Source organism: Nannobrachium achirus (genome assembly GCF_963921795.1).
Source record: "Nannobrachium achirus genome assembly, chromosome: 20".
NCBI classification, from domain to species: Eukaryota; Metazoa; Chordata; class Actinopteri; order Myctophiformes; family Myctophidae; genus Nannobrachium; species Nannobrachium achirus.
Genome location: NC_137827.1, coordinates 24,577,813 through 24,604,653, shown reverse-complemented (window position 1 = coordinate 24,604,653; position 26,841 = coordinate 24,577,813). Strand labels below are relative to the sequence as shown.

Here is a 26,841-nt window from a genome sequence, read left to right as displayed (position 1 = left end):
CCTAAGCTGTGATCCTGGGCTCTACTCTCCCTCTGCCAACCTGGGGAGGGCCCCGAACTGAGCTCATGCTTCCTTCAATGCATGAGGAGTGAGCAGGCCGCTTCTTATCACCTGACAGGGGGAGCTTCCCCGGCTGGACGTAGCGCGTGGAAGGAACACGTTATTCCAACCAGTTCCATTCCCCTCCATCAGGCGCCCCGGCTGGCCAGGGGGAGGCTTTATAGAGACCAGGATTACTGCATGTTTTTGTGAGGGTATCTACCCTAGGAGACACGGGGAGAACATGCAAACTCCACACAGAAAGGCCCTTTTGCCAACCCCACCTAGGGTGTGGGCACTGATGACGCGGAGGAGGGAACATGCCCCCAGCACCCACAGTGTCCCCCGGCGGGAATCGAACCCAGGACCTTCTAGCTGTGAGGCGACAGCACTACTGACTGCGCCACCGTGCCCCTAAAATAATCATATTTTAACTGGGGACCCCCCCACCCTGACAAGCACTAAGAGCTGAGGCATTTACATTTTGTATAACACGGTTCTAATGTGAAAATAGCAGATCTACTGTACATGCTCACAACGCCTCGTGTTGCGAGGCGTTGTGAGCATGTAGAACGCCTATTTTCACCATTTCTGCCACTAATATTTGACAATTTGGCCAATGTTTAATTAGTCATTTTAGAGGTATTAATAAGTCCTTAAATTGTCAATTTAGAAATGTGCATATACCCTCTATACACTCAAACTTCATGTTGGTTTGTTTACTGTTGAGTGAGGAGTTAATCATCTGGGGACCCCCCAAAATAATTTGGGGACCGACCCACAGGTTGAGAAGTTGAACCACTGATTTATTCTCTATACTTTTTGTTGGTTGCCTAGTAGTATCTCTCTGTTTCCTCCAATGTTTGCTGAAGCCTGGGCAGGTCAGTGTGAGCTAGTCTGCCCGACCACCTAGTCTTAAATAGTTGGAAGTATCTCATGTTATGTTTGACTTGGTACTTTGATGCTTAACATAGGAGCCTGACTTTCTATAAAATCATATGTATTTGCTTAATTCTTGGCCGATTTGCAGCGCTTCCGATGTCAAAGTACAGTGTACAATAAAGAGGGCACAAAAACCACATCATGACAACGTCTCAGCCAAATATCAATGAACCAACTGAGTTATAGATGACATTTACAGTTATCCTTGTTTTTCAGCGATTTAAATGCTAATTAAGTCACTTAAGTCATGGTAAGCCATGATAATTATTGAGACCAAAACAGAAATGTATCCCCAGGAAATCAGTGACAGACATTGGCAGCAAAGCTAAACACATAACATAGAACTGAATATACTGCAGGCTAGAACGCATGACATCCTGTGAACGCATGACATCCTGTGAACGCATGACATTCAGTGAACATTCCATGTGTCATTGTTTTATGTGGAGCTGCTATGGCTGTTGACTATGCAGAGCTAGCCTAGCACAGCTAAACAATCCACCCATGTTAACACATGGTGGGAATGTACTATACTGAAGTTAGTTAGCTGCATTAGTATATAGTCTGGCTACGCCAGGCTAATGCAGAGCTGCTATGGCTATTGACTATGCCAGTGGTTCCCAAACCTTTTAGCCTGTGACCCAAAAGAGAAATTAGACTTAGACTGCAAAGCTCACAACGTGTCGCTTTGCACCGTGTTGTGAGATTGTAGATTGTTTATTTTCCGTACTTATTAAATATTTGTTTTCTAATTTATGGAATTTCTTAGATTTCTTTTATTTATTAACAAAATTACTCATCATGGAAATCTTCGCTTTTTGGAGAATGTTTATTTTTTAAATCTTTTAAAATAATAATAATTAAAAAATACATAAAAATGTGTCTGTCTGACCCACAAATGGGTCCCGACCCAATGTTTGGGAACCAGTGGACTATGCGACTGTCCTCAGTTAACTAATGGTATTGTTGGAGCGACAGATCTCCATTTTGACCACATTGAGAGGAAGGATATTGTGGTTCACATACAGTACACCAGGAAAGAACAGACCAGCCTGATGTGAGGATTGCACAAGCACAAGGACGAAATGCCAGAGAAGATCAAATGCAATATGAAAGCAGTGCAGGAAAATGTTAACCTTTGGGAAATGCCATGTTCAGTAATTGAGTACTTTTTTTTAATAAAAAGAAAAGGTGTTCACATATTTCGAGCATGACAGTATTACATCATAACTCAGTTGTAAATTGGTTGAACTATACTTTTAAGGTATGTTAGCACATATTGTTTGTCCCATAGATACACTGTATGTTTCTATGTATAAGGTTGAAACCTTGTAGAATTGCATGACATTGGTCTTTTTTGGACTTTTTTTTTAGAGCAGACCTCGACCCAAAAGTTTGCTCCCCTGTGCTTGTTCAAAGTCAGGCTGCCTTGAATGCTGCGTTAACACATTCATGGCTGTAGGTATTTAAGTGCACACATACAGTACATCACTATTATTATCAGGGAATGCCTCCTTGCGGAGATTTGCGCTCTGCTGAGCACACCTTTCTAGTTATTATAACTATTATAGCCATACTTTAAGCCCGAGTTATTCGTTGGCACGACACAATGTGGTGCAACCGTCACCTATAAATCAGGCATCATACCCTTATGGGGTCTACATTTACGTTGTCCCCGAGTGTCTTCGTTCATGGACTGATGTGAGTTCTGCCCGCTATTCCCTTTATATATCGACCTTTTTACACACTGTTCAGTGCACCCGACGAAGGCCGTAGAGGCCAAAACGTTACTTGTTAAACTCAGTTAATAAATATTAAGACGTGTGAAGGCCTTCTCCTTCTTTACAGTCTATATTTACACTCACACATTTCAATTGTCACTCAGGACTTTGCTCTGTACCAGGATTTGGGAACCAGTGAAATATTGTGTGACTCCAACATACTGTAGATCTAGCCTGGAATCCAGACTGATTCACTACGTTCGGTGGATTTGTTTTTCTAACTTCTCTGTCAGACTCGTCAGATTGGTAAGCCTGCTACTGTATTTCCAAAGGGCGGGAAAAAACGGAATGAGACTTAGTCTAAAACTCGAGCCACTTCCTGACTTGCCTACATAATTGGTGAGGTTTGAATTCAAATAGGAACCTTGTCAGACTGAGTAGCGAAGGAGGAAAGAAAGCGAAAGAAAATCCACCCAACATTGCACATCAGGCTAGGGGTGGGCGATAAAAAAATAAAAATAATAATACAATATCACAATATTTTTCCAAGCTGTATCACGATACACAACCTTATCATGTTGGTTTAATGGTTATTTTTCAAGTTACTTAACAGTACAACCACTACATTGTAGTGGTTGTACTGTCAAGTAACTTGAAAAAGTGTAGTGACTAAAAGGTAACAAAAACTAAAAGAAAACGAAGTAACAGACCATTTAGAGTTTTAGACCAGTGGTCATCAAAGAGTGGGGTCCAGGGACTCTCTGAGATCCTTTTCAAGTATGTAACTCTGACAGTATACAAATGAATACCGTCAGAGTTAAGGGGAGACCATGACATTTTAAAGTTTGAGAACTAATGATTTTGGGTTTTAGACCAAAATGCAGGTTTAAATGAATTCTGCAATGAATCTCTGTATTAACAATTCAACAGGATCCCTCATTGTATCACGATATATAAGTTATCTCTGAAAAGGCATATCGTGGAGACGACATCTATCACCATATCGCCCACCCATAATCAGGCCCCCATTTTTAGGTAGCCACCATCAGGCCAGAAAAAAATGTCTCAGGAAGTAATCAAGCAAACATTTTTCAGTAGTTCCATGTTGTTTTGGTGCAGCTCTTACTTGTGCATGTGCTCCAGGCCAGCGAACACCATGATGCTGTAGGAGAGCCCGCTCTGCACCAGGAAATGGAGGGCGTACCTGCAGACGGACACACATTGAGGGTTTTAGCATCTCATCGTCTCGCTTTGTCGCTTAACACTGTAGAACTCTGTTATTGTTGCTGTCGGGAACCTCTTATCTGCATATTTTAACGTTTTAGGTTCTTGAGTAAATCAATGCCCTACTACGATGTCAGAATTAAGTAGCAAAACATGTAAATATAGCCAATCTATAAGTAGATCGATAATTGTTTAATTGGCAACCTGGAAATGAACAGTTTTGGACTACGAGGGTTCCACCCGACAGCAATGAAATGTTCCAGACACACACACACACCTTACAGACACATTAAGCCTGATGATTTATACTTCATCGTATGATGGTGTTGCGCAGAGAAAATTGCAGTGTACAATTACAAGCTCGCAGTGTGTCGTAATGGGACATGCTGTGAGCTTGTGCTTCTGATTCTTGGTGCGCAACGTTGTTGTACGACAGAGTATAAATCAAAGGTTGCATTTGTATTCATTTGTATTAAATTTTCCTTTTATAACATCTTAATGCTTTAGTGTGAAGCACTCTGAAGTGTCTTGTTGCTGAAATGCGCTATACAAATAAACTAGATAAACTTGCATTACATTTTTTATATAATGCTCATTCTTCTTAAAAAAAAACAACAACACAATAACAGATCAGATTCTGGAAATAAAACAATACAGAATGCTCAATAAGAAGCTAATAATGTCAATAACAAGTTTGGCTTGCATTCCAGGGCAGGTGTTTGACTGCCTGCAGTACTGTCATAACTCATAAACTGTCATATTCCTCAAAACGGTAGAATTCATTTTTAGATGACACCTCATTTGTTCTCCGTCCTACCCCACCCCCATGCACACGCACACACACACACGCACACACGCGCACACGCACACGCACACGCACACACACACACACACACACACACACACCACTCATCCATCATCTCCATCATGTCATGAGGAAGCAGGATTAGGAAGTGGCTTTAGAAAGCCCCCGCAGTCATGCGATCAGCCGTGTCATGTCGGATGTGCGTTACCATCAGTAATGTGTCATCGTCACTCACGGGTTACAGTGTGACCCGACCTCACCCTCACAGACACATTACCATCACTAGAAGCAGTGCTCTTCCGAGCACAGGTCTCCACCAGGCCGTGCGTCCTGGTGGTGCTACTGTATAATAGGCCAATGTAAAAAGGGTGGCATATGTTCTTCACCTTAGATCTTTCATGGCAGTCGGACGCTGCATGCATGATTTCAAGCATTGTGTTCCAAAAATGTGTTTTTCTAAAGTCTACCTGCTGGTGGCGCTATAACAGGACAATGTTAAAAAGGTAGCATTTGTTCCTTGACCTAGTGGGAATATGTGTGGCAAATGTCACGGTAATCGCAAGCTGCGTTGATGATTTGAGGCATTTTGTTCAAAAACGGAGCAATCCTGCAAACTTTGGAAGCTAATATTAGCCAATCAGGATGGAATGTGAAATATCAGACGGATTGGACTTGATCACATGACTATAGAGATACTGTGTACCGATTTGCATGATTTTTGGATAAAATCTCAAGGAGTAATATCCAAAAATGTGTTTTACATAAGTCAGGCCAAAGGTGGCGCTATAAAAGGCTGATGTGAAAAATGCAGGGCAAAGGTTTATCCTTAGCCTCTAGGGAGTGCGCTTACAAAGTTTGAAACTGATCGGTGGAGTTATAGGTAAAACCACAAATCGGGCTGTTATAGCGCCACCATGAGGCTGATAAAAAAAAAATTAAGTGGCATTTCTTCCTCGGCCTAGTGGGAACGTGTGTGCGCGATTTCATGATAATTGCACTTTGCGTTTGTGATTTGAGGCATTTTGTTCAAAACGGCTCAATCCCACAAACTTTGGAAGCCAATCTTAGCCAATCAGGATGGAATATGCAAAATCGGACAGATCCGTGTCGATCACATGACTGTCGAGATATTGCCTACCGATTTGTAGGATTTTTGGACAAAATCTGTAAGAGTAGTGCACAGAAATGTGTTTAGCAAACATTGGCCACTAGTTGGCGCTAGAAAAGGCCCATTTGAAAAATTTAGGGCAGAGGTTCTAGATTGGCATCCAGGGAATGTGTGTGCTCACTTTGGCAGCGACCGGGCCAACGGTGACTGAGATTTGGCGCTCACAAACTGCGAGGACGCACGGACGGACGGACGGACGGACGGACGCACGGACGCACGCACGGACGGACACACGGACGGAGGGGAAAACATACTCTCCCTCAGCCTTCGGCTGGTGGAGACAACAAGGCTTCACAGTCTGAGATTCCACATACCCGATCCTGACAAGCAAGGGCTAGGTATGCGTCTGTGTCTGTGTGTGTGTGTGTGTGTGTGTGTGTGTGTGTGTGTGTGTGTGTGTGTGTGTGTGTGTGTGTGTGTGTGTGTGCGTTAGGGATGGGAAGATATGAAAATGTCATATCACGATTATTGTGACAAAAGAAATTGCGATTTACGATATTATCGCGATAATCAACATAGATTATCCTGGGGCAGAACATTTGCCCCGATCTACAAGCTCAAAACGTGAGCTTTTAGATCTGCAATTTTTTGGCAAAGACATCTTTGATAGAGAGTGAAAAAAAGACTGTATCAAGTACGTATATTATAAGTTCCTTTTACCAATATAGAGGGTTTTAAGTGGTACTGGATATGCAGCTCAGCAAATAATAGGTAAATTGATCCCAGTGCATGACGGAGGACGCTATCACGATAAAGTAAATCTCCACGATACGATTATCGCAAGTGTTCTTTTATCACGATAAACGATAACATCGCGCATCGTCCCATCCCTAGTGTGTGTGCGCGCACATGCGTGTGTGCACCTTTTGTACAGATGCTTTTACGTGCATTTGCACCCTGAGGCGTGGCACGATCAAGCGCTGACTCTTAGATGACCCCCCCCCTGCCCGACACAAACAGACACACACGCGTGCACACACGCTATTGTGCAGCAGGGGTGAGCGGCTTCCAGATGGGTCTTTGAAGGGCCCAAAGTGTGATGCTGTGACATCAAGCCCTCCGGGAGGGGACAGATGCCACACTGTGTTAGCCTATTTAGACCGGGAACGCAACTATTATTTTATGCTTTAACCATTGCAAAATAGCAGATATACAAGCTCACAGCGCGGCACTCGGTGCCGAGCTTGTAGATCTGCTATTTTTTTATATTGTTGATTGTTGATTCTATAAATGACTTCTCATGTCAAGGAACCCCCAAAATGATATGTATTTGGCCACGGACCCCCTATCTCAAAATATTTAGTTCCGGGGGACCCCCCAGAAGCAAAATTTGAGTTTTTAAAAGACATATATTCAAAGATTTGCACACATTTTCACGACTTTCCAAAAAATAGCAGATCTAATAGCTTGCATATCTGCTATTTTTCAATACCTAAAGTATAAAACAATGGGTTGGGTGCCGTCTTAATGTGTTAGCAGGCAGAGTGGCCCAGAGAGCAGGGGAGGAGGACAGCGAGGAAGTGGGCCGCCGGACACGTGTTTACCAACCGCAACCGCGTTTTGCAGAGTACCCGCCCCTTGGAAACGTAGAGCCTCTTTTCCTTTCAACTTTATCCCTTTATTATGGAGATCTCTGTATCAGTCTGTGTCCCTTTTATGCCCATATACGGAGATATCTGTCGGGTCGAGGCAAGGCACTGCAGTGATGTCACAATGAGTCAGCGCTTGCGCCGATTTCCTCAGGAACAGCCTGAGGTCAACAATCAGCCCCGCATAAGGAGATTCCAAACGTTTCGCGCCGGTTCTGGAAAACCGCGCGTCGGGTCGGGTCGAGGCCCGGCACTGCACTCCGCGCCGCAGCGGGGAACGCGCGTGCCGAATCTGAAGCCGGTGGGACGAACGGTTCCCGAGATACGCTGATTACAGACAGACAGACACGCAGACAGAGATTTGTCGCATTTATAGATAGATAATAGTTACATTGACTATAGTTTGAATATGGCGTATTATGTTACATAATTATACCCATTAAGACCTGAGGTTCGATTCTACAGGTGCTTTCTGATGAACGGACGTTGCAGATAATTCGGTTGTTCTCAAACCTTTTCATGTCAAGGACCCACAAAATGATGTGTATATGGCCGCGGACCCCCATCTAAAAAAGATGTTGTTCCAGGGACCTCCATAAGCAAAGATTTGAGTTAAAAAAGAAATTGCTTAACAGAATATATATATTCAAATATTTGCAAAAAAAATCTACACTATAGATAAAGAGAGAAAGAGATAGAGAGAGAGAGATTGATTGATTGATTGACTGACTAACGAACAGTACAGTTCACTGGTACACGGTCAACTAAAAGGGAAAACACCACAAGAAAGCTTTTGGGCTTGTGTCAATTGGGGTCCCTAAGACGGGAGCATGCACTGCCAATAAAATCGTCATACAAAGGAATACAGTAGTAGTGTACCATGCTGCGACCTTTAATTCACCTTGAAGCTGCAATGGAAGCGTGCTGTTTGTTTGCATGTGCGGTGAAGTTGAAATGACCTCTAAATATGGAGATAACATCTGGTTTCTTTAATGATATGTAAAAATACACAGTAAGATCCTGAACGTTAAGTTGAAAACGTAACCTCTCCGAGTTGCAAGTGGATAAATAATCACAGATAGGGCTGTCACAATTATTACATAATCGTCTAATCGCAATTATTTGACATGATTGTGATTATTTGACATAATCATGATTATTTTTCATAATCGTTTCCATGTTGAAAAATGTTCAACCATGTTTTTTAAAGTAAAGAATTGTGGAAATAGCAGATCTACAAGCTCGCAACGCGGCATTGAGCTTGTAGATCGGCTATTTCCACTAAGTATAAAGTTGTCAAATATGTCAGTAATTTCTTTGTATATTTAGGTTATGTGTCATATCTACCATGTGCAACTTCAAAGCCTAAAAGCAAAAGTAATTGCCAGCGACAAAAACACAATTAAATCGTTAATCGCAATTATTAGAGAGAAAACGAATCAGCATGTAAAATGTCATAATCGTAACAGCCCTAATCACAGAGAACTATACTGTGTCCGTTTGTTATGCCTTGGTATGCATAGCACGGAACCATGAGACATCCTAAAATAAGCCAGCCATGTGCAGCGTCTGCCAGACAGGCCCCCCTTAAGGCTGCAGCCGGTGCACGTGTGTATTCTGTATACAACCACGTACATGAAAGGGTGCATGCAGCACGTGTACGTATGGGCATCCGTGCTTGCGTTTATTCCTTGCACATGCACCGCTGCATGATACCAAGTGAGCGTTATGTAACTTTGAACAATTCCTACAGACAATTCCTTTTCTTTTGGCTCAATATACTCTAGTGCTTCCGTGACATTACATTATGTGTCATAACGCTCGTGCTCAAGCTCTAATTTAACTGATAAGATTTGTTCTTTATTCCCGCAATTGCTGTATAATTTACATAGCAGGGTATGGTGTCAAGAAAACACCCGGCCAGGAGCGCACAGCCAAGTACAATAAATACCATATGCTGGCTCTGTGAAATGTTGTCTGCTCCAAGTATTTATATGGGCTCATCATACAGTGTAAGTTACTGTAGCAGATAAAATCCACTAGGCCACTTGTGTGGACATAAAGTTTGCATATCGATTCGGAAGTCCAATTAAACCCACTTAGAACGGGTACACATCATTGTGTATCGTTATTTTATGCTTTAACTATTGAAAAATAGCAGATATACAAGCTCACAGCACGGCACCGAGTGCCGCGCTGCGAGCTTGTAGATCTGCTATTTTTTTTTAATCGTGAATTTGAATTTTGACCCGATTCTATAAGTGTCTTTTGAATCCTTCTAAGGTTTTTTTTAAAAACCTATGTTTCTATGTCAGCAATCTGGCTAAACGTCGTCAAAGAAAAGGTCCTTTTCACTTAACTGGAGCTCAGTTAGTCTGTTCTTGAGAGACTACTATGTCAGTGGTTCTCAAACCTTTTCATGTGAAGGACCCCCAAAATGGTATGTATTTGGCCACGGACCCGCATCTCAAAATATCTAGTTCCAGGGACCACCCAGAAGCAAAATTTGAATTATACAAACGTTCGCTTTGAAAATACATATATTCAAAGATTTGCACACATTTTCACGACTTTTTCAAAAATAGCAGATCTACAAGCTCGCAGCGCGGCACTCGGTGCCGCGCTGTGAGCTTGTATATCTGCTGTTTTTCACTGGTTAAAGCATTCAATAATTCTAGGCCTAAGTGGGTTAAACAAAGAGGTTTACATGCCTTGGTAAAATGGAGGGGATAAATAGTGCTTCTCATTAGGGGAATGGGGTTCGCCTTAGACTTATTAGCACCATCCAGTTGGCTAAATGAAGTTCAGACCATGTGCTGTGAACAACATCCACTCTCCGCTGTATAGTACAATGCTTCAGATAAGCTATTGTTGGGGGATACAGGAATGACAACATAGCCATCGCCAGCCACAACAAATAACTTGATCTGACCGCAGCCAACTTCTGCTGAGCCATGATGATGTATGGTGGAGATCTGCCTCTGATCTGGCCAGGTAGCATTTCACCTGCTTAGCATTTTCCCACCAGCTGGTTGCAGGGGCGTCACAAGGGAGGGAAAAGTGGGACTGAGTTACTAGGGCCCAAGGTGGAGGGGCCTGGAATTATTTTATACTTTAGCTATTGAACAATAACAGATATACAAGCTCACAGCGCTGTGAGCTTGTAGATCTGCTATTTTTGAAAAGTTGTGAAAATGTGTGCAAATCTTTGAATATATGTATTCTTTAAGCGAACATTTGTAACTCAAATTTTAAACCTCCTCCCACTATGAAGAACATTCATGGGGGGCCCGCAGTGAATCCTTGTACCCAGGGCCCAGAATTTGGTGTGACACCCCTGGCTGGTTGACTGGCTGGCTAATGTTTCTTTGGCCTGCTGCTGCCACACACACACACACACACACACACACACACACACACACACACACACACACACACACACACACACACACACACACACACACACACACACACACACACACACACACACACACACACACACACACACACACACACACACACACACACACACACACACACACACACACACACACACAGGATGTGAGGCACTTATGGAGGCATTCTGCCAGATGTATAGCAAGTTGTCTATTACAGAGCGATAGCTTTCTAATCGGATATCAATTACCAGCCACAATCGATCCATTTACCTTGGCAAGGATGAGTGAGGTTAAGGTAGAAGATGACAGGGCGAGGGACAGGAGAGGAAAGGAGAGAGAGAGGGGGTTGGTGGTACACTGGGAGAGAGATGGTGGTGAGCGCAGAGGTGGAGAGAACAGTGAAAGAAAAGACAATAGAGTTGGAAGCATGTGAGACAGAGAGACCAGCACAGCTAGAGACTAAAGTCCCTATCAGAGTCGGTACCGCGGTGAAGAGCTATCCACCGCGGTGTAGTCTTTTTGAGTCATAAAACTACAACGTTACGTCATTCCTCGCGGTGAAGAGCTTTCCACCGCGAGTCCCGACACATCTCTCTGTTTTTACTATCAGACAGATAGGCTCTTCACCCTGTTCACTGATTGGTCGATCTAGACCAGTCAGTCACGGTGAATAGGACTTCACCGTGACTGACTATGATGGCCTTCACTTATTTTCTGACTTGAGGTGGAAAGCTTTACACCTAAAATTTGCGGTGGTAGGCTCTTCACCGCAGACTCTGATAGAGGCTTAAAAGACTTATTTGAGGTCAGTAAGTCCATCAAAGACAGAAATATACTGCATACAGATTTCTTCAATGGAGATATAATATATTAGTTGGTAACCACATTAACCCTTGCATTCCTTTTTTGGAGGGGCACATTTTCTTAATTTCTTATTTGATTTATATTTTTCAAAAATAGCACTTCTACAAGGTTGTGAGCTTGTACTTTTATCTACTTGGCTATTTTTGCTATTTGCCATTCGACTAAATACATAAGGTCTTAAGTAGTATCAAGGAGAACTCAACTTTATTGTCAATTCTGCCATATGTAGAGGACACAGAGAATCAAAATACAGTGTCTATCAGACTACATTGTGGGTAAATAGTATACAAATACAAAACAACTTAATGTTAAAAATGGACAAATACAAAACAAAACAACAAAGATTAAAAATACAAGGACAAATACAAAAAAAACAACAGAGGTTAAACATACAGGACCAAGGATACAAAAGGAAAGGTATTAATTCAACTACTGTAATTGCAAGTTAAACCGGGGGTCCAGGGAGCAGTAAGTAACAAGGCACAGACACGGTTAACTGTGATAATACAAATGTACTGCAATTAATGAGAAAATGAATGTGCAAGTAATAATAGGCCAAGTGATAAGTCATCCACAGGATGAATAAGTAGCTGCATTATTTATTTTGGTACAGTACTACGAAGTGTCTGATTAAAGGTGTGTGCGTGCGTGCGTGCGTGCGTGCGTGCGTGCGTGCGTGCGTGCGTGCGTGCGTGCGTGCGTGCGTGCGTGCGTGCGTGCGTGCGTACGTGCGTGCGCGCGCTGTTGCAAGACAGAATGCTTCAATGTGCTTATTTCTAAAACATTTCTAAAATAAATAAATGAAATATAACTCTAGCATAACACAACACAGGAGCAGCTGTGTGGTATGACTTGAAGGAGTGGCTCAATACAGCCTACGTGCTACAATAATGTTTTATTAGTAGGAACTTCCCCTATTACACAATATAGCAAAGTACCTTCTTTTTTTAAACAGATATCAGACTTCTGAATAAGAAAATGGTTAGAAGGGAAGCAACAGAAAGTTAGAGTCTAGAGAGATGGCTATGTGGAAATAGGCTATGGCTATGTGCTGACCAAATATCCAAATATTTTCCATATTCCATATATTTAATTTCACATTAAAATATCTCTATCATATGTGGAAAACCCACAAATCTCTGTGTGTCTATCTTTCAATCTGCTTTGCAGATTGGCCAATCTAAATGTAGCGTTTTTGTGCCACTGTCATAGTACTGAATGATGTCACAGACGACTGATGCAGGGATTAAAGCAAAAATAAATCTCGGCTTAAAATGTTTGTTAAACCGAGTCGGCAAGTCCCAATCTGTCATTTGTGAAACAGCGTGAAAGGAACCCCCCATGATGTCTAGGTAATATCATTCTACTACACCCATTTTTAGATTTATTTTGGGGACTTTTTATGCCTTCATTGATAGGGGATAGTGGGGATAGACAGGAAACAGGGAGAGAGAGGAGTGACAAGCATCGGGAACGGGACTCAAGGCTGCACAGAGCCTATGTGGTATGTACCTGGACCGCTAAGCCAGCAGGCGCCATTCTACTACACCCATGTTCTACATTCAGCCAAGCGGTTGAAGAAATTGCAGATTGAGACTTTATGAAATATAATCGAGACCATTGTGTTTAAAGCCGTCCCCACATCAACCAGACTGCTACAGACTGGCAGTCGGGATATCAGTCGGTGGAAAGTTGTGAAAAGGGGCGTCCGCTGGCCTACTGGTCCAGGCGTATACCACATAGGCATTGATGCCTGAAGGCGTTGCCGGTTTGATTCCCGATCCAGACGACGTTTGCCTCTTGTCTCCCCATCTCTCCCCCCATTTCCTGTCAGTCTAAAAGCCCCAAAACAAATATAAAAAAAGAGAAAGGTGTGAGAAGGTTGGTGCTCTCTCGGCTACTAGTATGCTGCTAAAATAACCTATGGCGTGATGTTCTCAACAACAAACACATGAACATGCCATGCAATGGTGCATGCTTAAAAAATGTGACGCTCTTCAGCCAGAGGGACTTACAGTAAGCAAGGTAAACGCATATCAAATGCATAGAGACAGTGTAGTTGTAGTACCCCAGTCATTTGGATCATATAGGTAAACCAAGAACCTAGCTTTCCAACACTTACCGCTGCTGACATTGGGTTGCTGTGTGGACAGCTTTAGAGGCTTCTAAACCTCAACTATTACTTTACAATGTAAGCAATAGAACATTGCTAGTTTGACCCATTTCATCCTATGCACTTTTCGAGCACTCTAGCGCTACATATTGTTTTCATATTTGTATTATTTTAAATGTATTAAGTTTATTTTATGTATTGTCTTTTGGCAACAGAGTCTTATGCACACCTGATTAAAGCTTAGCGATGGATGCGTAGGCAGGGGTCAACGTAAATTCAAACATGCACAAGATGTACACAGGACCTGCACATCATCTTCAAATTACCAAAAAAACAACTAATAAAAATTACCAACTAAACTAATAAAACTAATAAAAATAGTTTTTTTGGCAGGTGGAAGATGGTGTGTGGGTCCTGTGTACAACTTGTGCATGTTTAAAATGTATTGTCTTATAACAGTGTCCGGGGAAAAAAATCAATCAATTGTAATAAATACTCTTTCAACGTACTGTATAAGAAAAAGTGTTGACTGATAACTTTAATCCGTGCCAATGTCATAGACTGGCTCTAAGGTACTAAGATAACAGGTACTCTAACTACTAGGGGTGTGTATCCATCCCTTACAAGGCGATTCGATACGTATCCGATACATGGGCTACGATTCGATTCAGAGACGATACATCTTACATACAGAACGATTCGATACGATTCGATACGATTCGATACGGTGCAATTTCGATACGATTTCGATTTTGTGGAATTTTATGCGATTCGATTGGATTCGATACGATTCGATGCGATACGGTGTGATCTGATACATACGTTTAATGAAACATTAATTTTCCATTCAATTAAGAAGCTATAATCTATAAAGTAGCATTGCTGACCTTCAAATAATGGATATCTCATAAAAGACCAAGGAATAACAGAAAATTGTAAAGAAAGATGGATGACAAATCATTTTAGTATCATGTCATTGTTGTGTTCATTCTAAATAGACACAGACATGTAGATACAAAAAAGAATTAATGTAAACTACAAAGCCTACTGACATGGTTTGAAAATCTGTCTCACACACCCATTTCTAAGAGCTTCACTTTAGCAGTTACAGTTAGTCAGGTGGAGAAATATAAAACAAACACACAAAAGGCCTGGCCCTTCAGGCTTCAGTACAGTGCAATAATTGTACTTTGCAAAGCTGCTATAATAACACTGAAAAACTAAAATACATCTTCACCAATGCCACAGATCAGATCAATCCTCAGCAATGCCACAAATCAGATCACCAAATAAAACTAGTAAAAGAGCCTGCTGTTATTCAGTCAATAAGATCATTTCAAAGAGATCCACTTTACAACAGTAACAACAGCAGTATAAAGTAAGTGCAACATTTGAAGTCTGGCACACATCATGTCTACTTGTTATCTTATGGCTCTACTGCAGTAGTTCTAAAAACAAGAATTGACACACAGTCAATATAAAATCTGTGGATTGGTGTGTTGACGACGACGTTAGTGTAAAAAAAGTTTGAAAAAAATTTTTTTTTTGGAAAAAAAAAAAAAGTTTAAAAAAAACAAAATTAGAAAAAAAAATGTTTAGGTCCAAAAATGTGTTAAAAAATCGACCTGATGCTGGCGCTATATGGGACAGATCCATGTCGATGAGATAAGTGTAGACATACTGTGTAGCGATTTGTGTGATTTTAGGGCAAAAACTGTAGGAGCAGTATTCAAAAATGTGTTTTAAAACATTTGGCGGGGGTCCCTGGAGCTGCGGGGGTCCCTGGAAGGGTGGAGGTTGTGGATTGGCAGACAAGGATTGTGTGTGGAAAATTTCACATGGATAGGGGCAAAAAAGTGTGATGTGACGTGACAGACAGACGGACGGACAGACAGGCGGTGGAGGTTTTCATAGTAACTGCGACCTGACGGTCGCAATTATAATCATTAGTATTGTTTATTTTAATTATTATTATTAAGGAACTCTAGAAATCTCAGTTGGAACTGTTACCCCAGTGACCCGATGCTGGATAAGCGGTTGAAGATGGATGGATGGATGGATGGATTATTTTAGAGTAAGCTACTTTATTTACCATTATTGTGTACTCCGCCACATGGGGAGCAATCTTCAATTCAATCTTCAATTCAAAGAAGCTTTATTGGCATGAGAACACAAACGTTTACACAGTGGTGGAAAAAGTACCTACATTTTTATAATTAAGTAAAAGTATCAATTCTGCAATGTAGAATCACTCTGTTACAAGTAAAAGTCCAGAATTAAAAATGTACTTGAGTAAAAGTACAAAAGTATTGGTATCCAAATGTACTTAAAGTACCAAAAGTAAAAGTACAAAATGTTTGAAAATAGCAGATCTACAAGCTCACAACGCGTCGCACCGCAATGCGTTGTGAGCTTGTAGATCGGCTATTTTCAAAAAGCCTTGGTATAACATAGGGCTAAAGTGGTTTATGTATGTTTTAAACTTTAGTTAAAGTTAGATAAAGTACTATGTTCTATCCGTCTGTCTTTCTTTTCAAATCTTTTTTATTATTAAGGTACAATGTCACAATGAGGCAGGTACACACATAGTGATGGCACCCCAAATCACATTCCAATCACAATAATCATTGGTACAAAATAACACAAGATCTGAGGCGATCACGGTACGTACACATTCAGTTGTAAGGAAGAGAAACCCTGCCCTTAAGAGATAATAAAAGAAAACATTTTTTCCCTCCATATACCCAATTTAGTGTCAAGCCAATTCCCCCATCCCCATACTCTACGTTAAGACCTATCCCTGCTAATCCCCACAGTAGTCATTGGGAGGGTAAAGACAACAACGGGTCTCCTCCGATACCCGATCCGTCATGCCACCATCTTCTTTTCACCTGACATTAAGGAGCTTCACCAGGGGGGCGTAACGCATGTGGAGGTACACGCTATCCTCCCCGGTTCCACCCCTCTCTGAACAGGCGCCCTGACCACTGTGGGAACCGTTAATGCAGAGACAAAATCTGTTCCTCCTCCCCAATCGACTTCCCTCCCACGAACACAGCCAATTGTGCTCGTTGGAGCGCCCGGCCAAGCCGAATGCACCATGAAGGTAGTGCTCCATGGTGGTGGACAGGAAGTTTAACCTGCCCACCCAGACGCCCCAATACTGGACTGCCACCGGGTCCCAAAAGGCAGCCCCCAGACATCAGAAATTTAAAAAAACAAAACAAAAACATAATAGGTTATATAATCCCAGAGGGAAGGTGCTATGTGGCGACATATTTATCTAAAAGGTAAAAAAAAAAAAAAAAACTAATGTCCATGAGTCAGTTGTAAAATAAAGTAAGGCCTGCCAGTCGAGAGAGGCTGCTGTTACAACCAAAAAAGAAAAAGTAACAAAAATAGTAGTGATACCACCTCCCAGCCGGCAGAGGCAGCGTAGAACCATTAATTGTCGAGCGCATAGGTCGAGCGTGGTTCAGAGTTCAGAGTTCACAGTTTGGTCCATCCTGTCAGAGGCACACAATGGCGGCCACCGACCAAAAACAAACAACCAACTCAGGCTATCAGCATATTAGAGCCACATCGTAAGAAGATGAAGTATAAAAACAACGAAAACATGTCGAGAAGTCTCGACTACAATCATGTCATCATAAAGTGCAAAGCATTCGATCGCTCTCTAACACTTAACTAAACCGCCGTAACGTAATCGTCATGTACGGAGAGAAAGAAACAGCGCATATTAGCATACCACAGGCGCAATAGAATTCGCCGTAAACAAAATACCCAATTGAGTAAACAAGTGGTTCGCATTAACCGTTGGAACGGACATGTCTACATACGCCGTTTGATCATATAATATCAGTCAAAAAAGGGTTCCGTATTTTCGTCAGAAAAGGAAATAGGAAAATGAAAGAAAGAAAAAACCCTGTTAGCATGTACTAGCTAGTTAGCCAACCCCACACACTATCGACCATTCCCGTCTGTCTTTCAATGTTATATGAGATACTTAAAGTGTGGTTCCTGTGGAAATAAGCCTCGGCTTTCTAGGATCTCTAGTTGACCTTGTACCAGTGATTTGTACTGTCATGAAACTGTACTTTTTTTCTATTGCAAACTTCTAATAAATTCTTCAATCAATCAATCAGTTATTGCTTTGTAGATTAGCATTATTGGGCTAAATGTAAAGACGCTACGCTGCGCCAACCGTGAATTCAACACAATCTGCTGTTGAGCAGTTTAACAAATTTGCTACGTACGTCTACACAAACGGTCAGATTACAAAGATAAATTGCTTAGTGAAGGCTCACGGATGTCACCATAGGGTACGCTCCAGCAGAATGTCCCGTAATGATCGTATTATTTAAAGAGGAGCATTTTAATCCGATCGGTCGTCGTTTCCTTCAAAAGGTATTAATGTATCTAAGTGCAGTACACCTCGCAACCGATGGGGTCGCATGGCTGAAAAACAACAGAAAATGACGTCTGATCGGATTAAAATGCTGTTTATTAAACAATACGAAAGATACGGGTAATTCTGCTTGAGCGTACCATACTGTGACATCTGTGAGACTTCAGTAAGCACTTTATCTTTGAAATATGAACGTTTTTGTAGACGTACGTAGCAAATAGGTTTAACTGCTCAACACGAGGTTGAAGTGAATTTATTACACACCGTGACTCGTGCGTTAGCCTGCAGCTAGCGCTAGCTAGCGTTAGCCTGCAGCTAGCGCTAGCTAACGTTAGCGTTAGCCACACATCCAGAATAGTCTAAGTCAATTTTCCAACGGCGAGTGAACGATTGCATTCCGAGTTGGGTCGCCGTTTTATTCCATGAGTAATTGTGTATAACATGCCTGCGTTAGCCTGCAGCTAGCGCTAGCTAGCGTTAGCCTGCAGCTAGCGCTAGCTAACGTTAGCGTTAGCCGTTAGCCACACATCCAGAATAGTCTAATATATGTCAATTTTCCAACGGCGAGTGAACGATTGCATTCCGTGTCCTTCATGGATTTTTTTCCCCCTAGCTGTCAATGTTTTTATTGTTCAAAAAGAAAACGTTCTGAACGTTTAAACTAGATAGTTTTACGATCATAACAATGTGACAAACGGAACGGATCCTTTTTTTCCAAACTCGAGAAGAAGAACAGCGCAAGGCCGCTCCCAGAGCCCTAGAATGGAGAGTTGCGTGTCCGCGGTGACACCACTCTCTGATTATACTGCTCTGGCCGCTCCCAATCATGAAACTAGCTTGGTTACCATGTGACATGCGACAGCCAATCGGCAAATAGGTGACCTAGGTCGCCTAGGTAGCCTGAATGTCTCAGGACAATCGCACGTCTTTAATGTAATCTGTTTCACAGATTTAAAAATCAATGTCAAGGACCCCCAGTTTGACATGGATCAGGCTCTTGTCTTAAGTTTAAATGGAACCAAATGGACCCATTAGGGTCCATTTGGTTCCATTTGTACACTCCCCTGAGTTACACATACCCAAGGGGTTCATTAGGGTCCATTTGGTTCCATTTGTACACTCCCCTGCTGAGTTACACATACCCAAGGGTCCATTTGGTTCCTATCATTTTGCCGAGGACCCCCTAGAACTCCCTCAAGGACCCTTGGGGATCCCCGGACCCCACTTTGAAAACCAATACTCTATAGTAGCCCTTTGCAATAAAAGCTGATGCTGTGATTATTACCTTTGCTGTCGACAAGCACGGGGACTTCTGATGGTTCTACTGGGAAAAGTGTTATCCAATCCATTACTGTCGCATTCTTATAAAATCCAAACTTGCGTTTCTCCACTGGAATAACCCATAGTGAATAGTGATGGAACTACCACGTAGTTGGTTTGTTTACAAGTCGCTGTGTGTCGCACATGCGAGCGTCATACACGCACCAGTGTGCTGCGTCGGAAGTAGCAGATCTATACGTTTACAACCCATCCACATGCAACACCCTGTGGGCTTGTAGATCTGCGGCTTCCCGCAGGACAGTGACTGCAGTACGCAGAAATCCAGTTCTATTTGGAGGACAGAGCAGCAGGCAGCTTTTTCTTTTTTTTCTTTCCGTTGCACTGCAGCACTGACTGTGCTAGCAGCGCTCACTTTTGAAGTAATGATTTGTAACAGTAAACGATGAGTAAGTAAGTTCAGAGTTTCACAGCAGGTTAATTATTTAATGCTAAAATCCAGTGAATCCGATTAATAACTTTAGGACCGATACATCGACCGATACGGCCGCGATTTGGACCGATCCGGGTAAACGCGCATCGATGCGGCCGTATCGCTAGTGTTGAAACCGATAATCGATTCATATCGATTTTTTCCGGCACCCTTACTAACTACTCTATAAGGATTTCATGTTGAACGTTTTCCTGGGCTTGTAGATTTGCTATTTTCGTACACCACAGAAAATCTATTAGATATATAAAAAGATTGATACAAAAATTCAACAAATGATTGAACAAAAGATACTTCTCGATTATTCAAAAAAAACTTGACAGAATAATCGCTAAGAGAATAAGGGATAGAGCTGCAGCCCAAGACTGAAGGATAGAGTCACAGGGAGCGACAGAGCAGAGAGAAGAGAATTTCCACTCACCAGCCGAAGCAGAAGAGCGCCAGGTAGAAGCCCAGCAGAGTGGCCACCACATGTCTGATGAAGGGGCTGGTCTTACTGGGGTGCAGGTAGAGTCGGAACCACACCGCCGTCAGCAGGGCAAACAGCTGGCACACCACAAAGTTCACCTGCACACAACACACCATCACAGAGGCCAGGTTATGTTTCGGTACATTTGTAGAGGGACAGCGCTAGGGATGGGATGATAATAGTGATAGTCATTATCGTAAAAAACACAATAATCGTAAAAAAAACACAATAATTGTTATACTGAAGGGTTCGTCACACATGTATGTGTATATTACATACACACTAGGGCATAAAGGACTTGTGATTTTTGCAAGTCGATTTGACTCAGTAAAAAAGTTGAGTTGAAGTCGACTTTATCGTTTGATGACGTCATCACATCACACACAACCCCCCAATTATTTTGGGGGGTCCCCAGATGATTAACTTAATGTGCAACATTGTTTTCGCACTCAACTGTAAACAAACCGACATAAAGATTAAGTATTTAGAGGGTATCTTCACATTTCTTAAGTGCCAATTTAAGGACTTTTTAATACCACTAAAATGACAAATTAAACATTGATTGTCCAAATTGTCAAATATATAGAGGCAGAAATTGTGAAAATAGCAGATCTACATGCTCACAACGCCTCGCATCGGAACCATGTTATTCCAAATGTAATGTAGCACTGTAATATTGGATCATTCCGTCCTTGACAATAAGCAATCCTACTGTTTGAATGCTGTACAGACACACAAATAGAGCAAAAATAATGATAGAAAACAATACAAAGGATTTTTTTTCAACTTCGACTTTTGACTTTCTCTGGTGGGAGTCGACTTGTGTAATGAAATCGACTCGTTAATGCCCTAATACACACGTGCACACACAGCACTGTACATGCATCTCTCACCTACTGTACAGTATTATCTCATATTTCACCAATTAAAAAGTCATAATATCGTAAAACTGATTGATGATAAGACATGTCATCTCTCTTCGCTCTCCTCTGTGAATCGTTAAAATCCAAGATTACACAAGTGTGCCTGACTGATAAAGTGTTTTCCTGATACTGGGTGTGGGCTCTTTATAACCGGAAACATTTGTTACACACAGCACTCTCTCACACAGCTGGTGACAATAAGTATATTACAGTAATTTTACAGAAGAGCTCACTATTGAGTGAAACATTTTAGTCAGATGGGTCCAGGAATAGCTGGGTTAAGAGAATGTTGTTTTATTTTTTCTTCTTTCATCACCTAATGCCCCAAAGCCAGTACGTGGGGACAAAGAGTCTTTAATCCAGGTAATAAACACAGCTTGCCTTGCCCTATTGAACAGAAAACAATGGGAAGCGTGGCTCTCTTTCTGATTACCAGTACTGTACTGTATGCTCAGTCCATATGGTGAGACTGCAGTGCACCCTACCCTCTCCTCCTGATAGGTTGAATGGAACTTTGCATCTTGGCTGCGGATAGCCTGGTTTCTGTCAGTGGTGTAAAGTAACTAAGTACATTTACTAAGGTACAATTTTGAAGTATTTGTACTTGAGTATTTCCAATTTCAAATACTTTTACTCCACTACATTTCGGATCCAAATTTTGTACTTTTACTCCACTACAATTATTTGAAAACTTTAGTTACTTTGCAGATATAAATTATAATATTATAAAAGATACAAGCTCACAACGCATCGCGATGCGACGCATTGTGAGCTTGTAGATCTGCTATTTTTTTTGTACTTTTGCTTTTAGTACTTTAAGTACATTTTGATGCCAATACTTTCGGACGTAATTTTGAATTCTGGACTTTTACTTGTAACAGAGTATTTCTATATTGCAGTATTGATACTTTTACTTAAGTAAAACATGTGCGTACATTTTCCACCACTGGTTTCTGTTCACTGTTCAGTGCACAGGTCCTGCCTAGAGCCTGTCTACTCCAGAACTGCATCTGGTCATTTGTATCCATTCGTGTTCATTTTTCCAAGAGAGTCCGTGTATGAGATTGTATAGAGTAGGCTTAATTGTTTTAGAAGGACTTAAGGGTGCATTTACTATTTTTATCGATTGGAGCACAGACCGTTTCCGTATCTGCACAAACCAGACCGGCAAACTGCAGAGCGAGTGCACAGTACATCAGTGTCAGTTAGGATTTCAAAACCTATCACCCATATAATGGTTTGATTCCAGGCTGTTAAGCTTTAAATGACTGCTCCGTACAAGCCAAGGTCATGAGCTTTTCTGGAGAGCAGAGTTATCCAATGGGCCGATTGTGTGTATGTGTGTGCGCGCGTGCGTGCATGCGTGCGTGCGTGCGTGTGTGTGTGTCATCTCATCTGTGTGTCCGGCCAATAACAGGAGACATCTAAGGGGTGATGGCCGATACGTCTCAGTGTCAAGGATCCATCAGACCCCTGCGGATTGGGCTATTCATCATTGTAAACCACACAAGTGTGCACATGGCATGCAGTGGTATATACTATATGCACACATACACTTAAAAGCTATTCATCCTTCTCTCTCCCTGACCTACTGACACACACGCACACACGCACGCACGCACGCACGCACGCCCGCACGCACGCACGCACGCACGCAGTGACTACAGAGCCTGCAAGGCCCAACCAAATGCTTACTTTTCAAATCTTATTTTTGTATTTAATATATTTTTCCTTAATTTGTCTCCCAATTTAGTTGAGATGAAAAATCCCATTTCTTCCCCCACTGGTTGGTCTTGGAGAGGGCTGCAGTCTCCTCCTCCAATACACGTGATGTCTCCACCAGTCATTTCACTTCACCTGACAGAGAGGAGTTTCACTGAGAGGACGCAAGTCACGCAACGCATGCAGAGGAACACACTACATCAAGGGTCTTCAACAGGGGGTCCGGGACCCCTGGGGGGGGGGGTCCTCAGAGTTACTATAGGGGGGTCCTCCAAATCTTGAACAGAATGCAATGCATCCAATGCAACTGCAGAAGTAAGCATTCACATTTAAGACCCCAACAAGCCTGCGTAATGTGGTCTGAGTGTGATGTGAACAACCCATTTAGGCCTAACCTATAGAATAGGGCTAAATCAGAAATTAGCCTACAAAACAAATATGTTGCTACATACTGTACATGTACTGTAAGCCCCTCCCAAACAGCAAAATGTGTTCCCGGCCTGAATGGGTTAAAGCAGGGGTCTTCAACGTTTTCAGGCCGGGGACCCCCAAACTGATGGGGAGATGGAGCAGGGACCCCCTACCACCTCGTAGGGTGGGGGGGTCGGGCCTACGTCATATTTTTTATTTTAAACATGTACAAGTTACAGCGAGCAGGGTGGGCCGTACCACTACCATTTCTAAACATACTACTTATTAACTGAGAACCAATGTCAATAATATCAACAATCTGTCAATTGCATAGTAATCATGTATTCAAGCTATTCAAAATGGATAGAATCATGATTTATTTTTTAACATAAATGTGGGAAAAAAAAACATTTTTTGATTCTTTTTTTTTTTTAAAGCAATAATTTCGCGGACCCCCTGCAGTACCTCCGCGGACCCCCTAGGGGTCGCGGACCCCCTGTTGAAGACCCCTGGGTTAAAGCATCTTAACATGCATTTCCAGAGTGAAACTATCACTCATAATGTTGTAGCACAGAGAGTACAATAGCCAGTGTTCTTTGTATGTAGTAGATCATGTGAACAATGAACATTTAGTGAAAGTGTGGAGATCTGAGAACCCAAACAACTATCCGTTTACAGCACTGCATGTTTAATGGGGGATGCTGACAGAACCCTCGCTAAAAACTCCAGGGCAAAAATCCACTCGTCCGAGACAGTTTGCCCTCCTGGCCCCCAAGTTGTGGAATAAACTCCCTGTCGCACTTAGAACAACGGACTCACTCGCTAGCTTTCGCCGTGGACTGAAGACTCACCTTTTCAGACTCCACCTAAACCCTTAGCACTACAGAAAAATCAATGAATACATGAAGCTAGTTAGCATTTGTTTTGTTTTTTATGTTTTTTTTTTTGATTATATGGTGTTTTTCTAGATAGATATCCTTTTGCATTTGTTATATTGTTGATGATGTACTGACATATTATCTTGTTTATTATTGTGATGTTATCTGCTGATTGTAAGTCGCTTTGGATTAAAAGCGTCTGCTAAATGCCTAAACTGTAAACTGTAATGACAGTGAACACACACACACACACACACACACACACACACACACACACACACACACACACACACACACACACACACACACACACACACACACACACACACACACACACACACACACACACACACACACACACACACACACACACACACACACACACACACACACACACACACACACACACAGTAACCTCAACCAGGAAAGCCTCGTTTGTTCTCCTAACTAGAGGTTCAGGTTTGTTTATGGTTATGTCAGTGTGACGTGGCCTGCCTGCCCTCCCATTAGCCAATTTTAATGCATTAAAACCGGGAAAGCATCTGTGTAACCAACACATTAACCATTATTTCATACCTTGGCTATTCAAAAATAGCGGATATACAGTACAAGCTCATAGCGTGTCACTTCGTGCCACGCTAGCGTTATGAGCTTGTAGAGCTGCTATTTTTGAAAAATCATATATAGTCAAGTCTTTGACTATATTATTTTTAAGCAAACATTTATAACTCAAATCTTTGCATCTGGGGCTCCCCGGAACGACATATTTTGAGATGGGGGTCTGCGGCCAAATATATATAATTTTGGGGATCGTTGACATGAATGTTTGAAAACCACTGATATAGATACGACAAAGCAGAGAGGTACTATGGAGATGCAACTGTTCAATAATGGAAGAGAAGGGACGGAGGCCATATGTGGAGGAAAACAAAGCAAAAAAAAACTTGAAACTTGATTGAAACTAAGTCAGCACAGCATTAGTAATCCAAGTCACAAATTCATCCTGCTGTTTTCTAATAAAGTAATTAAGCCCCAAGCGGCCATGGTTTGCAGTGATTTTAGAACAGCTGAGGGGTGTTGTTAGGCAGAACATGGAGCAGATCGAGTGCCTAAAACCCCAATAGCTGTTCTAAACATCACAGCCTCACAATCTTGCATGGCTTATTGCTTTTATAAAACGGTTATGCCTGCCAACATGAAAAATAGGTGTCTTAGACATATCCTAATTAAAACAGTTTTAATAAAGAAATTTCAGTACACAAATGATTTCTACTAGAAACTAGTCCCTGACTGCTTGCACAAACAAGGAAGGAATTTGCTATGCAAATGCATGGAATGTCCCCAATGGTGACTATTGTCCCCTTTTGTGAACATGCCATTGTAAATATGAAACGACTCAATATTGAGCAACTGCAACTAAAATCATGCATTTTGAAGCAATTTGTTTGGCGCAGTAATACATGCAGTCACAGGTGTGTAACATAGACAGGTAATCAAAAAGAAAGGCACACTTCCACTTGTTTTCTGCTTAATAGTGTGAGTCAAGTTGTCCATTGCCTGCCCTGGAGTGAAGCCTCTTTGTCCTCACAGGCTTTGGGACATTAGAAGCCGTAATAGGTCGCCTCTGCTTCCTCCCCTCACCTGCAAAACCTCCACTTCAAACAGTGTTTACATGACCCACAGCGCCGGATATCATTTCACGCTGTGGATGTCATTTCACGCTTTGAGTGCTGTAAGCTGCACTCAGTGGAGTCTACGAACTACTGGCAGGCCAACTGACCGACTTGACTCCCTGGCTGGCTGACTGACTGACTGGACATTGCACACTTCATCATAGTGCTGCTAACCCAGAGGTGAATCCAAGAGAGACCAAATTCCATGTTTGAAAGACACCAAGCAAAACAATAGCCTACTATCATTTCTTAACCCATTCAGGCCGGGAACACTATTTAGTGTATTACAGTACATGTACACTACAGTATATAGCAACATATTTGTTTTTGTAGGCTAATTTTTGAATAATATTGTTTTTCAGAAAACTTAGGTCAGGCCTAAATGGTTTGGAGCAGAGGTTCAGGAGTGTCTCTCCATCATAATGTATCTACAGAAGTATTTCTCAACCTTTTTTCTGCATGAGCACACTTTTCATGTCCCAAGAATCCATGGGCACACCAACATAATACGGGGGTGTAAATATCGTCACTGTCGGAAAGAAACCTTGTATCTCCAAGTTTCAAATTTGTACGTTTCTTCGCAAAGTAAAGCCCTGCTTCATCATACAAGGCTGTCGCACAATAGTAGTGAAAACAGCAGATCTACAAGCACACAACGCCTCGTTGTGTGCTTGTAGATCGGCTGTTTTCACTATCATTTTTAAAATGATAAATACAATACTGGCT

General features: G+C 41.9%; 1 protein-coding gene across 1 annotated transcript in view; it reads right to left on the bottom strand.

The window, feature by feature from the left end:
* mboat2a (membrane bound O-acyltransferase domain containing 2a) overlaps nt 1-26,841 on the bottom strand; it is a 106,302-nt gene that overhangs the window by 41,396 nt on the left and 38,065 nt on the right. Inside the window, exons 2-3 of the mRNA XM_080750748.1 lie at nt 20,461-20,606; nt 3,829-3,906 (exon numbers count right to left, since the gene is read on the bottom strand). Of these exons, the coding sequence (XP_080606874.1) occupies nt 3,829-3,906; nt 20,461-20,606 (224 nt within the window). The remainder of the gene's footprint in view (nt 1-3,828; nt 3,907-20,460; nt 20,607-26,841) is intronic.